The sequence below is a fragment of the Nicotiana tabacum genome, chromosome 5 (assembly GCF_000715075.1).
Source record: "Nicotiana tabacum cultivar K326 chromosome 5, ASM71507v2, whole genome shotgun sequence".
NCBI classification, from domain to species: domain Eukaryota; kingdom Viridiplantae; phylum Streptophyta; class Magnoliopsida; order Solanales; family Solanaceae; genus Nicotiana; species Nicotiana tabacum.
Window position 1 is genome coordinate 154,225,027 of NC_134084.1, and position 20,522 is coordinate 154,245,548.

At 36.3% G+C, this 20,522-nt stretch overlaps 2 protein-coding genes across 2 annotated transcripts; both read right to left on the reverse strand.

Annotated features, from left to right (window-relative positions):
- Nucleotides 1–1,700: 1,700 nt before the first annotated feature.
- LOC107813274 (F-box protein At3g07870-like) lies at nucleotides 1,701–2,909 on the reverse strand. Its single transcript, XM_016638521.2, has one exon. It carries the CDS (start codon nucleotides 2,907–2,909, stop codon nucleotides 1,701–1,703), a length of 1,209 nt encoding a protein of 402 aa, XP_016494007.2.
- A 1,483-nt stretch (nucleotides 2,910–4,392) lies between these two features.
- On the reverse strand, nucleotides 4,393–19,776 carry LOC107813275 (uncharacterized). The gene is made up of 15 exons (XM_075254216.1): nucleotides 19,399–19,776; nucleotides 16,449–16,576; nucleotides 16,085–16,217; nucleotides 12,271–12,427; nucleotides 12,108–12,186; nucleotides 11,809–11,849; nucleotides 11,554–11,670; nucleotides 11,337–11,417; nucleotides 8,051–8,113; nucleotides 7,871–7,922; nucleotides 6,644–6,718; nucleotides 5,430–5,477; nucleotides 5,196–5,231; nucleotides 5,046–5,120; nucleotides 4,393–4,726 (listed from the first exon to the last, which is right to left on the reverse strand). The coding sequence occupies exons 1-15, from the start codon at nucleotides 19,556–19,558 to the stop codon at nucleotides 4,652–4,654; spliced, it is 1,320 nt and encodes a 439-aa protein (XP_075110317.1). The 5' UTR covers nucleotides 19,559–19,776; the 3' UTR covers nucleotides 4,393–4,651.
- Nucleotides 19,777–20,522: the final 746 nt, after the last annotated feature.

The following is a 20,522-nucleotide window of genomic DNA, read 5'->3' on the forward strand; positions in this document are numbered from 1 at the left end:
AATAAGCGGAGGAACTAACTGTATGGGTTAAAATCTGTCTCTAGAATATTTAAGTCAAGATAATATTAAGGGAAGAGTTCTCGAGTCGCCTTAGTCGAAATGACCTAAGAAGAAGCAAAATCCCTGGCCGAAGTGTAGATAAGAGCCATAGTCGAGATATCGACAAGAGTCGTAGTCGAGATGCCAACAAGGGTCGAGGTCGAGGTTAAATATCGTTGATAAGAGTTGTAATGGCTAGTTTGTCAGGATATGATATTAAAAGAGAATATTCTAGTGGATATTCTCTGCACTTGTACTATTAGGGTTTCTTAGGAACATGTCCCATATATATAGAAAAAAGAGATAATGATAGGGGCCTTGTAATATTCATTTGTAAGAACACACTTTGACAAAAAGATTCTCTCTGTCTTGCTAAGATACAAACATCACATTTTCACTAAGATTCTAGTCTATACTATGCCATACTTTTCCTTCTGATTCGAGAATAACTCGAATATTCAAGGATTTGTCTGTCACTCATCATTGCCAGAAGGAACATCCATCTATTTCGTCCTTTATTAGGTGAATCATTCCTCCTATTTACTTATATATCATTTATTGTTATTCATTGCTATTAAATGCTACATTATTGTTCATGCTTTTAGAACAGTTATTGCATGTTGTTATCATTATTTGACCGAACCCACCTAATGTTTATTGCACCCTTGAAAGCTACATCTAGAGATATTATTGTTAACTAAGTTCCCATAATTACATAAATTTAAATACTTTAACCAAGAGCCATATTTTTTATCAAACAATTATCACAAACCATAGTCCTAAACACACATAAGTTTGGCACAAAGTTATCATTTTTATAATGAACTACATAATACATTATTCTAAAACCATACCTTGATATATTAATATCAACTGCTAGTAACACAATTACTCGCTATTACAATTTGTCAAAAAACGAGATTCATCAGTCCAAAAAAATGATAATAACTAGTTGGTAGATTAGTTGGGTCATAATAGATGGTGGACTTTTTTTATAAAATACAAAAGTTATAAGTAATTTTTAAAATGGTTAAAAAACCGAACGATAATATTATGAGCCAAAAACAGGTCTAGAGCTAGTTTTGGGATTGAAAATTTTGTTTTCAAAATCTGCCAAAATATGAATAAAGATATAAACAAAGATTTTGCCAAAAAATTGGAAAAAAAAAAACTTGCCAAAATTTATTTGCCAAACGAGGGCTTAATAGTCGATATGAATTTGGGTGTATTTTTCTTTAGATTTTTTAAAATATCATTTACATATCTAAAAACTACGTAAAAGTATTGAAAAGGAAAATATTGCTCAAGTTAAAACAAATTATGGAGCACCTTTACAGCAGCATATTTGATCAATGAAACAGAATTCAATATTTCATTTGAGATCATTATACCAAAACTAGTACATTAAGCAAAACACGTGCAGAATTTTATTATACCATCATCACTATCCCTCTTTACCAAAAAAAAAAAAACTCTGGACAAGGTATATCACGTTCACGCAGAGTCCTGTAAAGGGCCACATTCAAGGATTATAACGTAGACAACCTACCCTAATGCAAGTATTAGTGACTATTTTTACAGTTCGAACTCGTGACCTATATGTCACACATGGACAACTTTACCCAAGTGAAAGTAATTCTCTATACCAAAGCTAGTAGAAATTAGAAATTGTTGACAACTCCTGTCCCAAAGTTCTTGAGTGAGAGTAAGCTTGAGACATGAGTAGAAGCCCAAAAACGATCACTAAAATACTCATTTTTTGTCAAAGTTTTCTTCTCAGGATTATATGTAAACAAGACATCTTCCCCCAACTGAAACAAGATCTCTCCATCTCGAAAAACTTTCAATACGTGTACCATTGTGTGGCAAAACCAATTGCACTCTGGGGTTATGTCGATAACAATTTCTTTGGTCCAAGAACTTTTCACTCCATATTCCTTCATTACCCATATGTCGAGATAACTTTTCGTGTTATTGTCACATAAGCAAAGATAATTTCCCAACACTCCCAAACTCCTATAATCTGGGTAGTTTCTATCACGTGGTGTGGGTAAGTTTTGACGTTTCCTTTTGTTAAATCCAGGAGCCGTGGAAAAGGTCATATCTTTTTCCCGATTTAACTCTTCATCAGTATCCAAAGTCCACTCGTCCAACTCGTCGTGCATATCAATGAAACAAATTGACTCATTTTCTTCAACATCTTTAACCAACCAATGAAGCTTTCCATTGAAATATACCCCAGAATATCTACGTTCAAAACGTAGCTTGATATACCCTACACTACGCCAAAACCTTGTCCCAAGAGTGTACACTTGAACTTCAGACGTGTAATATTTTTCTTTATTTATATTATGAGTTTCCACTTGATAAATCCTTATCACCTTGTATTCCATTCTCATAGGATCAAACCCAAAGCCATAAGTGACTAAATTTGGGCAATTTCTTAGCCCTTTAGGCTCAGGAAGTTCGATGTATTGTCGAGTAGTTGGATTGAAGATATAAACAATATCAAGAACATTATTATCAAGAGGCTTATAATATAAACAAACCAAACCATGTATTGAGCCAACTGGATTGAAATTAATATTTGGGAAGTTGGTTTTGATGTCAAGGTGAAAATTTGGTTCAAAAGTGAGCCGATGATAATTAGGTTTATTTTCCAAATTTACAAAGTTGAAGAGACTTGAACGAGAATGATTAATATTATAGATGATGAGGTTGGTATGGGATTTTGAGAGATGAAGTTTGATAAACTCAGGGTGTGAAATTAGGTTTAGCCAAGATTTGCAAACACTTTGGCAAATAAAGATTGTTTTTGGTGATAATCTTAAGAAAATATCTTCCAAGATTGAAGATGGTAAATTCGTCATGGTTTTTTGTGAAGGATTTGAGTATCCACAAAATAATTCACTCATAATCTAATAAATCTCGATACAAAAAAAAAAAAAAAAATAAAAATATAGTAGCATCAGTATTTATAATAATTCAAAACCTACTCGAGTCAAAATAACAAAACCTATTTCAATATGGATTCGGATTTAAACCAAACTATCCCACTCCTAATATAATATGGACTAGTCCAACCTGTGGTTCTATAGATGTAATCCTCACAAGAAAAATACTTATTTGGACCCAATTCGTCCACCAAACTAAGGGAAAAAATAAAAAATAGACAGATTTATAACTGGTAATTGAAAAATAGCTACAGTTTCAAAAGTAATCGAAATTTAGTCACTTTTCAGGTAAAGATAAAATCTGAATAAAAACGCCCTTAAAAATCCAGAAACATTTTAGCATAAATATGCTGGAGTTCGAATTTTTTACATATGAGCTTCCAGCATAATATGCTGGAATTTCATAATGCGCTGAAGTTCCAATATAATATGCGAAAAGTTTATATGCAGGAGCTCCATAATCCAGCATATTACGTTGCCACTTTCCGTGTGCTGGAGTTCCAACATAATATACTGTAAGTTTATACGCAGGAGCTCCATAATTCAGCATATTATGCCGGAACTTTCCGTGTTTCAACAAAATAATGACTTCACAAACGCGGACTATTTTCGATTACCAGTGTAAAAATTGGCTAGCTTGTACTATTTTTACGCATAACTTCTATCTAAGGTGGGTTAATAATTATTTTTACCTCATTTATCACTCAACCTTTACAAATAACATAATTTGGTGCATGGATCGAGTTCAAACTTTCCATCCTCACGTCGTTCTGGTTTATTCATGGAAAAGAAAAGAAGCACTTTAAAACGAACATGCATGGGCTACCTTTCTTTTTATTTCTTTCACATAGTTTAATTTCTTAATTTAGTTTATCGTAGAAAAGAATGCCTTAAATTTAATTATCACCAACTCAATGACATTGAAGGCCGATGGTGTCCCTTTTACAAAGATTGTAACAAGACGTTATTCTTAATTATAGTTCTTTTTTCCCAACATAATATGAAGTTAATGAATAAGTATCTTGTGTATTGTGTATTCGACAATGTTGATGAATCAAGAATTGCTCTAAAAAAAATAGGTTAAATTCCAGAAGAATTGCTTTTCTTACTCACTGAAAGATTAGAGAATGTTTCTCTACTTGCTGTCCTCTAGCTGCAGTCTTTGATAAAGCACCTCTTAACTGCAAATCCTTCGAAGTAACACCATTATTATCCAGCGCCGAGGTTCCTTGAGCCGAGGGTCTATGAAAATAGCATTTCTACCTCTATAAGGTAGGGGTAAAGTCTACGTACACTACCCTTCCCATGCTCCACTTATGGGATTACACTACGTTGTTGTTGTTGTTGTTGTTATCAAACAGTTAATAAATCTTGCCTAATCAGAAAGATTGCCAATTCATGGACCTCAATCTAAATATCCAACTATGTCAACATTAGAAGTATAATGAAAGTCGTGAATGCTGAGACTTTATCTTGATCTGGGCATCAATCAATACAACAGGTGGTTACAGCTTGAGATCGGGACTAAGCAGCACAGGGTGGATTAATCTGGTATAATTCAAGCAGTACAAACAAGGAAATGCCTTTGTATACAAACAAATGAGACATAATATCTTCATGAGCAATTGGGCAGCAATAAAAACTCTGAACGAATACTTTCACTCATCTACTTGATCAGATGAAAGCGCTGGCTCTACAACAGGAGGTATACAATCCACCTTATACCGCAGGACCTGTTGCAAATCAAAGCAAAATAATCACCCAAGACGGTTATGTTTCTTTTACATAAAACTAGGCAAAGTATCAAAGCAATCAATTGATTGATGCCAGTGCAGATTAACATGCACTTAAAGGCGACCACAGTGCTGAGACCAACAGAAGCGTTACATAAACTACTTATTTTACTAGAGCGAGTTCTACCGGAACAGGAAAAGCCCATAGGCAACGGAAAGGAGCTGTTGTTTGATACACCAACAGGATAGGACTGAATAATTCCAAAGGGATCAGCATAACCTCAATGAATTGGGTTTCAATAATTAATGTATTACTCACCTTCTTGAAAAATGTAGAATAAGCATTATCCCATATGAGTTTGTAGTGTCCAGCCAGAACCGTACAAAAGTTTCCCTGGAAAAAATGACATTAAGGAGGTCCGGTAGCAAATCTACTAATTAGGATAGTAAAACAGCAAAATATACTCACTTGGTCAGCATCATATCGTCGATAAGGTAAGATTTGCTGCGAGTCGAGCATTTATTGACATTTCAAAAAGTTCAAAACCAGAACTTGAGTCAGAGAAGAGGAAAAGGAGAAGTTATCTTGTAAAAGAAAGAAGATTAATTAAGGCATGTGATGCTAGCCAGTAACCAAGAAATTCCAACAGATGCATTTTATGACAAAAGGGGAAAATAAAGTGAAGGAAATACACTTTCATACCGTCTTCTGTCCGGAAAGATCCGTAAACTCCATGCTAAAGCCAATGTCCTGTTACAAGAAAAGATGAAGCCCAGATAACTTGGTTAAATAAATCTGCTAGTGTCATGTCTGAGTTAACTGACAAACATATGTAACTATGCAAGAGATCTATCACACATTCTCCAAATATACATGATTGAAAAATCAGCATATTCTCTCAACTGGTGTCGCTTATGTGCAGCTTAAGTAGCTTTGGAACAAGGAAAACAGAAGTCTGATAACAAGACATAAAGGTAATGAAGAGGATAAGGAAATAGTTTCTTCATGCTTCAAGAGAGAGAAATTTGCTTCAGTAAAATTTCTCCTCCGTAAAATCTGTAAGCCAAAAGAGAGAAACTGTCTTCTTCATATTTGAAAGAAGTTTTATGCTTCTTTTAATGCAGTGGAAGTGAAAGATTTTAGGCCTATAACTTTGGTAGTCAGTGTATCATTACCAAACAGCTGTCAGAGAGGTTGAAAAAGTTATATGCAAGTTGATTTCTTAATCCAAATGGTTTTATAAAGAGGAGCAAATTACTCATTCAGTAGATGAAGACAAGGTGAAGCAGGTGTTATGTGAGCCTTATGGGAAGAAAGAATCAAAGAAAGCATATGATGTCGAAGATACAATAGTAAATAAAATACGCTTCTCTAACAGCTTAAGCTTTTAGATGAGCTGGTCAACACTTCAACATGGTATCGAAGCAGGCAGACGTCTTGGATTTGAGTCTCACAATCACCCATTATTAAAAAAAATCCAGGCTTGGCCCCATGAAAAAGAATCAGACATGTGAAGGAACATGTTGAAAACATAATTAAGTAAATAAAAGTATGCTCCCTCTACCAGCTTAAACTTTTAGATGAGATGGCCACACATTTTAACAACCATGTTAGCTGGAATTTCTCCTCCTTTAGCAAAGGAAACCACTGAAATATCTAAGACTCACATACAGAGTTGGGTAAGAAGGAAACCATAGAAAATCCTTTAGGAAGACTCCATAGACCGTAGAGACGTAGCCAAAAGAAGCAGGAGATAACTAAGCCGGGCATCAATTTCCAACAAATGACCACGAATCTAAAGAAGACAGTATATAGCATAAAAATCAACCAACACAGAAAAGGAAGCTGTTATAAAAGAAGTTTGATACCAAGAATACCGAAATAGGCACATCTATAGGAAGAAAAAAGGATATTACCATATCCACTCTGCCTTGAACCAAAGCAAAATCCCAAGCAATGTATGAATTTATGGCGTCCACCGTCAATGAAACCTAAGATAAGATTGACATAACAGATACATAAATCAACTGTACATAGTTTTATCAACACTCAAATGAAGCTCTACAATACAAACTTTCAGCTTCTAGGTCATTCAAAGACAAATAGATAAAATCTATGACTATCTAAGCAAAATCTAAAATGAACATGATTTGAAAATAAACTTTGTCCATTGTTGGATCAAAACACCAAATCCCTCGCAATTGGTGGATAACCACGCAATATATAATGCCTAGATCTTGTACTTGATTTATTAGAAGAGTAAAAACTAAGATTAAGGTTACAAGACTCTTGGATGGTCATAGGTAGCTGACTTGCCAAAAAAGAATTTCGATAAGGAGTTCTGAATTGAAGTTCAGAAGAAATACGATTATTTAAAATATGAATACAGTGTGAATCAATTCAACCCAAAATCTAGGAGCGAAGGCGGCTAGAAAGAGTGGAGAATGAATTATATTAACAAGAATGCAATGCAAACGTATCGATGCGGGTGGGACACAAAATGCAAATAGAAGTGCCACTTTTCATTAGAAAATTACAAAGTGCCAGACTTGAAAAATTCAGCAGTCCCATCACAAAAGAATCCAACATATTCACCAAGGAAGAAGAAAATCTATTCTTTTGTAACTATCATTGAAAGATTTAGTGATTGATAATAATCTAAAATTTTAAAATTAAGTCAATATCATTCTGAGACTTTTACACAAAAGATTTGGAGTTTTCATCGTGAACATTCAACCAAAAAGGGAACAGATCACAAATATCATCCATAAAGAACTATTGGGTGAGATACGACTACCTAACATTTTTATAGCTCATGAAATAAAAGTAATGTAATTACAAATACTATCTCACAGGCTTATTTAATCTCGTTATATAACTAAGAAAAAATATTTTTAGGAGTATGCAAGCAGTTAAAAAATTTATTATTTTTAATACAAATTCTGTGAAAATAGACATAGAATACACGTGCTACACATGTGACCAACAACTATTTATAAAGACACACACATTCACATACATAGACACAAAGAGAGAAAAAAACTACAAACAGACATGACCATCTTAGGAGCTAAAAAATGAGCAGCACCTATCTAAAAGGAAATATGACTTGGAGAAAGTAATCCTCCCAAGTAAAAACAAACCTCGTGAGTTTTTCCCGCTGGAACACTCACTTCTTTGTATTCGTCACTTTTTCTGCATTTGGGAACAAAAAGAAAGCTCTAGATCAAGTTCTGAAACTCATATCAAGTATTGTCTTATATTTTAGTCCACCAATGGCAAAATGTACATGGAACCACCATAGAAAGGAATTTTGGACATACCTGGCATCTAATGCACCAGCTTCTTCCGCAGTAATAAAGAAAGGGGAATTCGCAAATACATCACTGTAAAAGGTAAGTAAAGCCAGTGAAACAAGTACCAAATTATACACATACTCACTACACCCTCCGATTCAATGACAAAGTGTACCTCTTATGATGTGAGTCAGTATCTACATGTTTTGGCATAAAAGATTAAGATTTGGCTAGGAAACACAGAAAATCTATAACAGTCAGTATCGTTAAGGGTTAGATTGAGGCACACTTAAGCCTGATGCTACGTGAAGCCCAGGATGGGCACTTTGTGCTTGCCTATGCGGCGCTCTAATGCATACAATGACATCACCTAGGAGTTTGCATTCAAGAGGGCATTAATAAACAACAAATATAATTGAAACAATGATATATTAAGATGTTGTACACCACTACAGGTGGGGTCACCCCTGAGAATAGTTAAGGAATCAATGAAATTATTACTTAATTAGAAAAATTAATTGTTAAAATAATATTATGAATAAATATGTTAGTAACCAAAAATAGAAAATTAAAAATTGACTTCAAGAAAGCTTATCATTAAAATCTAAAATAAATACTTCAAATATTATCTGTCCATCTAAATAAGAAATGTAAAATGGTTTTTAGAATATATAAAAGGCAGCCCGGTGCACAAAGCATACCGCGTTTACACAAAGCATACCGCGTTTACGCAGGGTCTGTGAAGCATCCAACTCATTTGTTCAACAATCTCTTCGTGCTTACAGTAATTTCCCTTACATTTTGCATATATAAATGAACAGACCCGAAGAATATTGAAGTATCAAGCAGAAAACTTAAAATCATTATGGAAGGTTAGCGTGAATTGAAGCAAATCACAGAGAGAAGAGAGCAGCCGTAGTAACTTCACCCAAGCCTATTTAAAGCAGTAACTTCACCCAAGCCTATTTAAAGCAACAGCATAATAGGAGTGACCTTTCTCCAAAAATTTCTTTCTCCCTCCCCGATTTTTCTCCGCTTAACGAGAAAGCAAGACCCGGGAGGCTCGCAGCTACCACAGCCACAAGCACTCCGCTCATTCGTAAGCCACTTTAGAGATGGGGGCGAGCCGGGAGCTTACTTCGAGTATTTATGACTCTAGTGGCAACATGTGACAAGCGAATGACATGATTCTCGAGGAGTTATATGACGGCCATGTGATGATGCATCAAATAGATGCAGTCTTCATTTGTAGGACGTTGATGGTTCATGTCATTCATGCAAGCTTGGGTCTTTCATTCGGTCCCTGTTGGGGCACCCTGTGGGCCAGTGTTTGCCCCAGCCCCCAGCAAAGGCCCTCAATAGTTTGTGGGTAGTAGAGCTACTTCACAACCATGTTTTAAAGCAGTAACAACAATTATACCTTCAGTCTCAAACCAGTTGGGATCAACTATATAAATCTTCTATATCTATTCCACTATTTTTTTTTGATAAGGTAATGTAAATCTATGTTGCACGGATTCTCCAAAACAGTTGTAGCACCCGTGTCGGATGGCTCGGATCCTCCAACAATGCACTACTTTTGGAGGATCCGACACGTATCCATCGACATTTCCTGAGAGTCCGAGCAACATAGATGTAAATTTCATTAATTCACTATATTTGGAGTCTGGAGATGATCCATTCCATTACTCAAGAGTACATCTTTTAAAGCAATTAGGGGTTCTGTAATCATACTTATCTTACACTTACATATAAATTTCTACTAACTTAAAGACCCCGGCATAGACTTAAGGGCCATTTGTAAGGTAGTATAATACCTGACTAAATTCAGCATTATAACACCTTGTTTGGTATCTTTTTTATTGTCTTTACCAATAATACAAGCATAAGTTATGCGGACTACTTATTATTTTATGTGAGAGAACTGGAAAACGAATGGGGGTATTAGTAATTCAAAGATTAAAACATTAAAATGACAACACTAACCCTCATAAAAGTATACATTGTACACTAACTTGTAATACCTCAAACCAAACATCTAACAAGAAATATCTCTGCATTACAATCCCTACATTACTAATCCATGCATAACTTGTATCTAAACCAAACGACCCTTAATGTAAGTGTACCAACACGAATAGGATTTGATCCAACAAATTGTATCGTTTGTGAAGATCTTTTTTTTTTAATTGATTTTTGTTCTTTACCAAGTTTGCATTGATTCCAAACGACTACAACCCTTCTGAGACAACTTCTCCATGTGATTTTAGGTACCTCATCTCCTTTTAACATATGGAGGCAGTGCATTTGGAGGTCTGCGTAGGACATGCCTAACAATCATAGGCGACTCTCTCCGACTTTATCCTACGCGTGCTACTTATACTTTGTGAAAACAGTGGTTATTTCTTATATTGTCTAATTTGTATGACGACCGCACATCCATCTTAACATCTGCATTTTTATCACACTAATCATTTGGTAGCACTCACTGCCCATATAGCATTCAACTTCCTCGCATGCAATTTTTTGCTGAAAACTCCTTGTTGTTTTGATAGTAGCATTCAGGAAAAAAGGAATCTCCTTTTTATGATGATCTAGCTAATGTCTCTTAGCTTTCCTATGCTCCGTCATCTTGGGAATGGTAAGCCAAGGGAGGTTTCACAGTGCTGAAATATGTTGCTTAGCAAGAGAAAGTATGGTTATACTAGCTCTAAATTATACATGTAGGAATATATACACAGAGACATTCCTTTAGATGCCATCTACCCTTTATCATCCCCTAGTTCTCATTACAAAAAAGTTGAAAGGAATTCAAAATTTTAACCTTCGAATTTGATAGGAGTCTAGATAGCTCATCTTTGCCTCGAGGCCAATAGCTAGAAGAAACAATGAAAAGAAGGCATGAAGGAGAAAGAGGGAGAAAATGAGTCTTTCCTTTGTTTGGTTCGAAAAGTCAAGAGCGAAAGGGAAATGTTTCTCTCCAAACTAAAATTGTCAAACACAAAGGTAAAATAGCTTTCCCCCTTAAATTTTTTTCCTCCACTTTTAAGCAAACCAAAGAAATAGGACAAACTGTAAGCATTCCCTTAGTTTCTCTTCTGTCCTTAGCTTCCACACATTGTATAAGTTGCTTACAATGATGTGAATGTCATCTAAGAAGCTACTTGAATGTTTTCTCTAAGTAATCATGAGATAAAGACATTATAGAGCAATACTTAAACGGAAAGGATATTAGGCTAATCTATACTGAAAGTGATAACATGATTAGGTACAAGCTAAAGATAAAAAGTATGGTTCTGGAAGCATTAAATACCCAATGAATTTGATGAATCTTTGGAACTCAGATGTGTATACATCTACTGCTTCTTCCAAGACCGTCATTTGATCCTTTGATCTGCCCAAAAGGAAACACTACAAGGTTCAGGTGAAAAATGCTGATCTGTGAAGCAAGGATGCAAACTTTCTGAAAGAAATAATCAAATGCATCTTGATTCAATCATTTGAAAGTACAACATATAGACAAGTCTTACAGTTTTCTAGCTTCAAAACGTCGCCATAGTAGAGAAAGAAAAAGTCGAATGTTGAGCACCATTTTCGTGAGACTGTACAAAGGTGGACCATAACGTTGTCGCTGCTCTTCCATTGGCCTAGAGGTAGACAATTATCAAAAAGCAGTAGCCAGCATTAATATAGTCCATTCAACTCTTGAAGAATGAGCAAAGTTATAAAGAACATAATTTTAAAAAAAAAAGAATAAATAAGCTAAATGCAGAGAAAATAGATACCCATCATCATCATTTATTTTCCGAACAAAATCCAACAGAACCTGCAAGATAACGTGCAGGTGAATAATTTTACTGAAGACCAGAGAATCAACATACTATCACTGGCATGAATATATTTTGAATTGAAACTATTTAAATTTAACATTAGGGCTTCCAAATGGCCACTTGGCATCCATGAGGTTAAGTATTACTTGGTTAATGCATGAAAACAACAGGGCTTGATTAGAGAAACATTGACAAGAACATGGTAGGGAAAGGTTATAAATCCATTATGTTCTACTAAATGAATTGCAACATACTTGTGGCACTCCAACTAAATACTTCACCAGTGTCTTATAGACACCTGTAGCAGAACCCAGTTGAGCCAGTTGCCGCCTCCTGTTTGGTAGCATCTCAGCATAAGTCAAAATCAAATCATATACTGGTTGCACCATCACGAAGATATGATAAAATATTATTTACCGTTCCATTTGTTGATTCCATAGTAGAGAATATCGATCACGAATACTTCCACCGGAGTTGATTAGAGCATCAACTTCAGCCTGCTTATTCCTCTCAGAACGCTCCCTCTGCTGCCTAATAAGAGTACCGCGGAAGTCTTGTGGCATGTACGTCATCACTACAGAAGTAATAAGAGCATCCAGATGATAAGCGAAGTCAAATAATTATATTGTATTTTGGAACGTGTAGACAAGAGGGGTTGCTCTGATGGTAAGCAACCTCCACTTCCAACCAAGAGGTTGTGAGTTCGAGTCACCCCAAGAGCAAGGTGGGAAGTTCTTGGAGGGAAGGATGCCGGGGGTCTATTTTGAAACAGCCTCTCTACCCCAGGGTAGGGGTAAGGTATGCGTACACACTACCCTCCCCAGACCCCACTAAGTGGGATTATACTGGTTGTTGTTGCTATTTTGGAACGTGTAAGACAATAGCAAGTTGCTGAGATGTACTGCACATCTCTTCAACTTGGTGCTTGCCTTTGTAGTAGAATCTGGTAACCACATACTGTAATAGTTGATAATAAGCGCAGGGGCACTTAACTTTGGGTAATACTTTTCTTTTTCAGTAAATGTAAAAAATTCTTAATATGAAGGGAAAATACTCCATACACAAGAAACATAGAAAGTAGAAATCACATACAAAAACATATTTGTACAAAGAGCAACCAGTCATTTTATTTTTGAAAAAAAAGGAGCAACCAGCCATCATATATGACTGAGATACTACATTTATTCCAAAAATGTACCACAATAGAAGTTCCAATTACTCAGGCAAACATTCTTTCAATTCCAAACACCCCCTCTATTTCTTTCCTTCTATATTGGATAGTATACTATGACAATGTTTGAAGCCTGAAAACATAGATCCAACACCAAGAAATAACCTTCAAAGGTCTAAGTGTGCTCCAATATGAAGCGCTGACTATTTGATGGAACGAAAGTAGTTTCATTTCAAATAAAGGAATATATCTCTAATGGTGAATTGGATGAGAAACTGAATATGAAGGACTACGACAAGATGGGATGGCAGAGATAACTGCAATTATGAGTTTTAAGAAGAAAATTCAATTGTTTTGTGCTTCAAGCTACTGTGCAAAGCCAGCCCGATGTTTACGTCTTTTCTTGTTTCTTTTAGTGTTCGACGCCACTCCTCTCTCCAACCAGAGGCGGATCCAGGATTTTTAGTTTATGGGTTCCTACATCGATTTTAAATTAATATATTATAATAACCAGACTAAAGAACTGGGTTCCCAACTAAATATTCTTATACATTGAATGATTTTCTTAATACAAATACGGGATCTAGCCAAAAGCTACTGGGTTCCCGGGAACCCATACTCACACCTTTAGATTCGCCCCTGTCTCCAACAACTGGTGCCACTACTCTCGGACAATCATTCAGGATCACTCCTCCCTCCAGCAACCATTCATGCATTACTCCTTTCTGGAATTGTTCAAGCGTCGCTCCTCGCTCTATGATCGTTCAAACACAGTTCAGCTCCAGTGATCTTTCTGGTGTCACTAACTCTCCAGTGACCAATGCTGCACATTTACGCGACTGACACGATTCTTTAAGCCTTGATTTTTCAGTCATTATCCTGACAATTCAAGTTCTGCTAATAATATCCTGGAGATTTGCAACACCGTATCTCTTTTCTTAAGCAACATTTGAGTTTGTCACAACATACACTATATCAAAGCATCCTTTTCACTAAACATGCATATATGCCAACTAAAAAGATAAAAGTTCTAAATCTGAGTACTCACATTCAAGAACTGTTCCGAAAACAATGTTCTTGTTATGAAGCTGAACAAGTTCCTGTCTAGTGGTAATCAAGAACTTCACACTATGATAATTGGAATTGAGTTTAAGATCATCATGATCATTCGGATATAGGCAAAGAAATTATGCCAAGGGCTAGAATCTTCCAAACAAAAGCTTTAGATTCAACTGTCTCAGTATTCTTAACCAACTCCAAATGGTGGGTTCACACATGAACACTCTTTTGATTATGGTGGTGGGGTGACTAAGGAAGTTGAAATCATGGAGGTGGGAAAAGAGTCATGGAGAGGAAGAGAAGTGAGAAGCGACTAACATGTGGTTTGCAGGGAAAAAGGGAGTAGGTTGACAGTGGTGATAAGGAGAAGAAAGGAGGAGGGTGGCAGAGCAAACCATGTTGATGACGGTGCATTTTGGTGGGGGACTAATGATAGAGAATGAGAGGATAGATTATTTGTTGAGAGTGAGGGCCACAAAAAAGAGTGTAGGTGCAGACTACATGTTGAGACTTCCAATGAGCATTTTGGAAGCAGAAGTCTGTTGGTGTATGATATGGATGACGTGACCAACACAATACAAGATGAAGTCCCTTGGTGTATGATATTTGAGGTCGATATTGTGCTAATTGACAACAGCGAGGGTATCAACGAAAAGCTTGAATTATGGAAAACCACTCTAGAGAGTAAGGGTCTTAGGAAGAGTAGAAGTAAGACTGAATATATGCACTGCAAGTTTGGTCAACATGCAAAAAGTGAAATTGAGGTGATATTAGATAGGATTATGGTGCCTAAATGCAAAAAATTAAGATATATAGGCTCATTATTCCAGGAGAATGGAAATACAAAATGAATATGTTACACATGGAATCAAATCGGATGGTCGAAATGGAGAAGCATTATAGGAGTGCTATGCGATAGAAGGAAGCCTAACAAAGTGAGGTAAGTCCTACAGAACAACTATAAAACCAACAATGCTATATGAGAGTGAATGTTGGGCCACTAAAGTTCAACACATCCGCAAGATGAAAATCGTAGAGATGCATATTCTAAGATAGATGTGTGATCATACAAGATTAGAAATAATCACATCCGCGAGAAAGTTCAAGTAGCACATATCGAGGATAAAATGAAGGAAGGTCAGTTGATATGGTTTGATCATGGGGATCCATGCAACTTAGCAAAAGAAAGGGCACAATGGAAGAAAAGATCTATATAGGCGGTACATATTAGTAAAGAACATGTTTTAAACATTAGCACTTTACTATAAGTCTTATGCTTTCTATGAGTGGTTTAGCCTTTCAAAGTTTTATATTTTTAGAAAATATACATAACTTCTAATACTTTTTATTTGCACAATATTGACATGCGGTAATTTAAATGGAGTAACGTGGTCAGTGAAGATTCATATAACCGACTCCAACTTGTTTGGGACTGAGAGGTGTAATTGTTGTTGTTGTTGTTGTTGTTAAGCGTAAGCAACTTAATTTCTTTCGATTATGTAATGCAATTCTAATTTTGTGGTGTGATGCATAAGGGATCTCAAAGCGGTTCCTATATGTTTTTCTTTTTTCTCCTCCTATCTCCACTGCATTCAAATCACCTATTTAGCCTTGAAAATAGATCCTGCTTCCCATGTTTCCCTACTCCCTATGCTTAAAGCTTCCTAAGGTATAATCCATCACCAATGCCCTTATACCTAATGTTTCTTACCTTTTCATCATATCATTTTACTGGAACCTAGTAGTTAGCACAACTCATCCAACATTTGATTCCCCTTTACATAGCGGAGTTCGACTTTAGAACAAACAAGGAGCATTCGCCCATACTGGCTCAAGAACGAGCACTCAGGTGACGACATTCTTTTACTTAATTATCAGGAATAGAGAGTAATGATGTCTCATAAACTAACAATCAGACTAAAAGAAAACAATCTAGATAGATCTGAATATTATTCATAAATTGGCAGTAGCTCAACAATTAAGAAGCACAGAAAGACCAACCAGTGTTGAATACAAACTCGGAATTCCTTGATTGGAAAGTCTCCACAACCTTCAATGTATTTCGAAATTTTTCCCCAAGCCGTCCAAGAAGAGAAGCAAGTTCAGCATCTTCAGCGGTTGACTGCGATTTGAGCTGAAGAACACCAGAGAAGGATGAAATATATACAGAAATTTTTTATCTTTGCTCAACCCTGTGTGAGGAATTCAAGTAAGTAAAGAAAAAATCATATTTTTCGGGAATGAAGCACGCCTTGAGACAGAGGGGTTAGAACTAACTAAGCCAAAAACAAATGACATCACTAGCAGTCAACTGAGGCCTTCTCAGAAAAGCTAAAACTCAAGTTCTAACAACTGTATATCTCACCACTGGTGGCCAGTTGGAGCTTTCCGATAGGAAAAGTATTTCTTCAATCTGTTCTCGATTCTTCCACAAATTCTCATCAACTTTGTGAGGAGGGGGGCTCTCTGCTTCACGGACTAATGAACTTTCTCCTGTCAAATCAAATCGAATGAGAGTTGCCTCACAAGTGGAGTTCACAAACAGATAAAGAAATTCAGGGCTGCTTTTATTAACATAATCTCATTCTCATTTCAGTATCTGCAAGTTAGTAAGTAGACAACATCAATCAGGGAAAACGCTTTTCAGCTAATCCTCCATAACATAAATCACGGAAAATACTAAGAAAATTACTGAGAGAATTAATAAGAGAGTACTGAAAATAAAACGAGATGAAATATAATATGTCATACTAGGGGCCAACTTAGAGATTGCAGCATTAAATCAGATTCTTAATTGACCATCCACTACTTCCAACAATGAGGTCAGAATCACATATTCGTAGCTGTTCCGCCTGAATGAAGTTTGCCACGCGTCAATTTTATGATTAGTAAATGCAACATGCACAGTTCTCTTTATCTTTTAAGGTATTAGATAGTTATGTCCTAATCCTATATGTAGTAGGAGTAGAATATGTCCTAGTCTCACATGTAGTAGGAGAATAATATGTCCTAATCCCATATGCAGTAGGAGTAGAAGATGTATTATATATAGGGCTCATTGTATCATTGTTAATAATAGATTTTTCTCCCGTGCATTCTCACATGGTATCAGAGCTTTAGTGAGAAAATTATCGTTGTGTGTCATTCCAGCGACATCCGGGAAGAAAGATCTCGTCGCCCTGCAATTTTCTAGCAACTTCGTATTGTTCCCAGGGTTCATCATTGCTACAGTGGTATTGTGCATATACCAGTATCACCATCGGATCCGAAACCTTTGTGCGACCAAACCCCAAAAATTCCAGTCCCATCGGAACAGAAAAGTCGGTCACCGTGCGTCTTTCCGATTGACGACTCAAGATTGATTTGCGTTATCTCCTACTTACTCTCCTCGTTGATAAGTATTATGCGAAAACCAACACTACCATCTTATTCGTAAACAGACAATTGCTCAGGCAAAAAGTCCCTCACGCGCCTCCACACGCCGCCAGAACTAGGGTTCCGGCGAGCTACAACAATTTTTTCCGGCGCATATGAGCCATTCCGGCCACTTTTTGACAAAGCTTCTTCAGGGAAACTTACTCGTCCAGTGATTCCGAGCCTACCCATATAAATTACATCAAATTCTGACAATTTTTATTTTTTTTCCGGCGTAAACCATGATTTCCCATCGTGAATAGTAATTTCTAGAAAGTTTCTTTATTTCTGGTGGTGTTTTAGAACCTATTTTATAGTATGAAATTCGGCTTAGTCTCACTATTTTCAAATTTTTCCGGCGACTTTTCGGTCAACTTTTATTTATCAGCAACAACCTGATTTTGTTGCTCAAGGGGAGTCTATTGCCTTGTATGTCGAATGACCAGCTTGCAAATATTTTTACCAAGTCCCTCGCTGGTCCTCCTATTAGTTACATTATGTAACAAGCTCGGTATGTATGATTTGTATGCACCGGATTAAAGGGGAGTGTTAGATAGTTATGTGTAAATAGTCCTAATCCCATATGCAGTAGGAGTAGAATATGTCCTAGTCTCATATATAGTAGGAGAAGAATATGTCCTAATCTCATAGGAGTCGAAGATGTATTATATATACGGCTCATTGTATCATTGTTAATAATAGATTTTTCTCCTGTGCATTCTCACATAAGGGATTATATTTTTCAATGTTAACTGCCATATATTAATATTAATCAATGTTAAGTGAATAGCACTTTTTTTAAGTCAGTAAGTGAATAGCTCTTGTAAATATCACTATCCTCGCAATCCTCTATCAGAATATTGTTGCTAATCGTGTCTCAGACAAGGTTAGCCAGGCTATGCAGTAATCCTGAATTTAGCACATCTTCAAACATGCTTAGTATTAGCTAAAAGCACTTGAGACACTTCAAGGAATTCCATGCTATTGGTAATGTTTTAGCTGTATCACTATGTCGTGAAATCTGAGAACAACAGATGTGGATGGAAATACTTTAACTTCTAATAAACAAACCACAAAGACCATTCAAGTGGTCTCCCACGGAGATAAGCCTCAAGAGGGCATGGCATCCACTAAGTTTGCTTGCCTATTTGAGAACCAGCTTAAAGGTTCTACATCAGTGGTTAACATGAAACAAAGGCAAAGTTTAAGTGGCTGCACTAATCAAGTCACCGCATGTGTTCAACACAAACAAAATACTTCCGAAGATAACCAATAACCTGGTCTCACATTCCAGACCAGCCTCTCAACCCACGCTCCGAAAGAAGGCTCTCAACATACCTCACATGTGGAATAAGAAGCGTTGAATTAAGTGGCGGAGGCGGGATTTATTCAAAGAACAAAAAAAAATACACAATGCAATATATACACATCAAATATAAGCCAAGGGTTATCATCATATGATATATACACATAAAAAAAATGGCCTTATATACACAACCTAATTTTCCAGCGAAAGGGATTCGGGCCAACCGCCTAGCTCCACCTATGGTTGAATTAAAAACCAAATTATTCAGTAAAATACAACATTCTTCAGAGCAATGTACTCCTTGTTGCATGTGTTCGAGGCTTCCAGCCACCTCAAACCAAGGAGCAAGTGGGTTCCATTACACATTCTCATTCTAAAGGTCCACTATATCCTTGGGCATAACTCTCTCTATGCAATATGTATCAAAGACCTTTTTTCCTAATGTATTAACACTTTCAGTCCAATTTGTTCATGAGTTCGATATCAATAGTTGTGAATAGACGCCCAGTTTCCATTTGAATTTAATCCAATATATGATGATTCTATTGCACTACTATTAACTTCATAAGAGTGTAAATTTGACGAAAAAGATTACCTTCGGTCAAAGGAGAATCCTCGTGCAGATCATTAGCCATGGAATGAATTTGATCAGAAAGACGAGAAACATCTTCAGAGAGAGGGGTAAATGGGTACTTATCATAATAAGAAGCCAAAAATGCTCTTGTTATAGGCATCAGCCCCTCCGTTGACGCCATGTTGTATAGTTATATGACTAAATAAACAGTTCAGAGAAAGGGATCAAACAATTGACAACTGAAGTTTCGGTCAGTAGAATCTGAGAGCCGATCGCAACTCAGGGAACTATAAGGAAGAAGAGGGAGTGGGGCAATCGGCGTAAAGGAATTTTATAAGAAGGAATAATTCTGTTGGAATTAATGCTTTTGTTTCCCAATTGAAAAGGAGTTCTACCGTAAGTGAAACCAAAAGCGACGGAGTATGTTTTTTTTTTTCCGTGGAGGGGGGGGGGGGCTATAAACCGACACATTACCGAGCAGGACAACATTTACACGTATTGACCTCATTGGTTTGGTACGAGGAGGTAAACTGTTTTTTTTTGGTATTTGGTTATTTTGTATATAATTTTTTTTTTTACTCATAATGAAACACTATAAATCATTTTGATAGAAATTATTTCTAATAAAAATTAATTTTCGTCATAATCAATTACATGTATATTATGCTATTTTGCAAAACAACAACAACAACAACAACAACGACCCAGTATAATCCCACAAGTGGGGTCTGGGGAGGGTAATATGTACGCAGACCTTACCCCTACCCCGAAGGGTAGAGAGGCTGTTTCCAGGAGACCCTCGGCTCAAAAAATTTTGCAAAACAACTCTAACATAAATATTTATACACATTTACCTAGTCAAAACTCATAGTATTACGTATGCGTGTAGGGTAAAATTGGTTCATATTAAATACTTAAATAATAGACCGACACGTGGAACAAAAGATAGATGGAAGACGAAGCAAGTGTGAACCAAGGCCGAGAACAGCGGCTTCGGTTGGCACCGGGCAGACCCCGTATTGAACATTGCTAACGAGGACAAACGAATATTTATCACCCAATAATATTCAATGAAGAATATTCCTCAGTGTTAAATACATAATAATCCGTTACAGAGAATTTTGGCATTCATAGCTTGTCGTTAT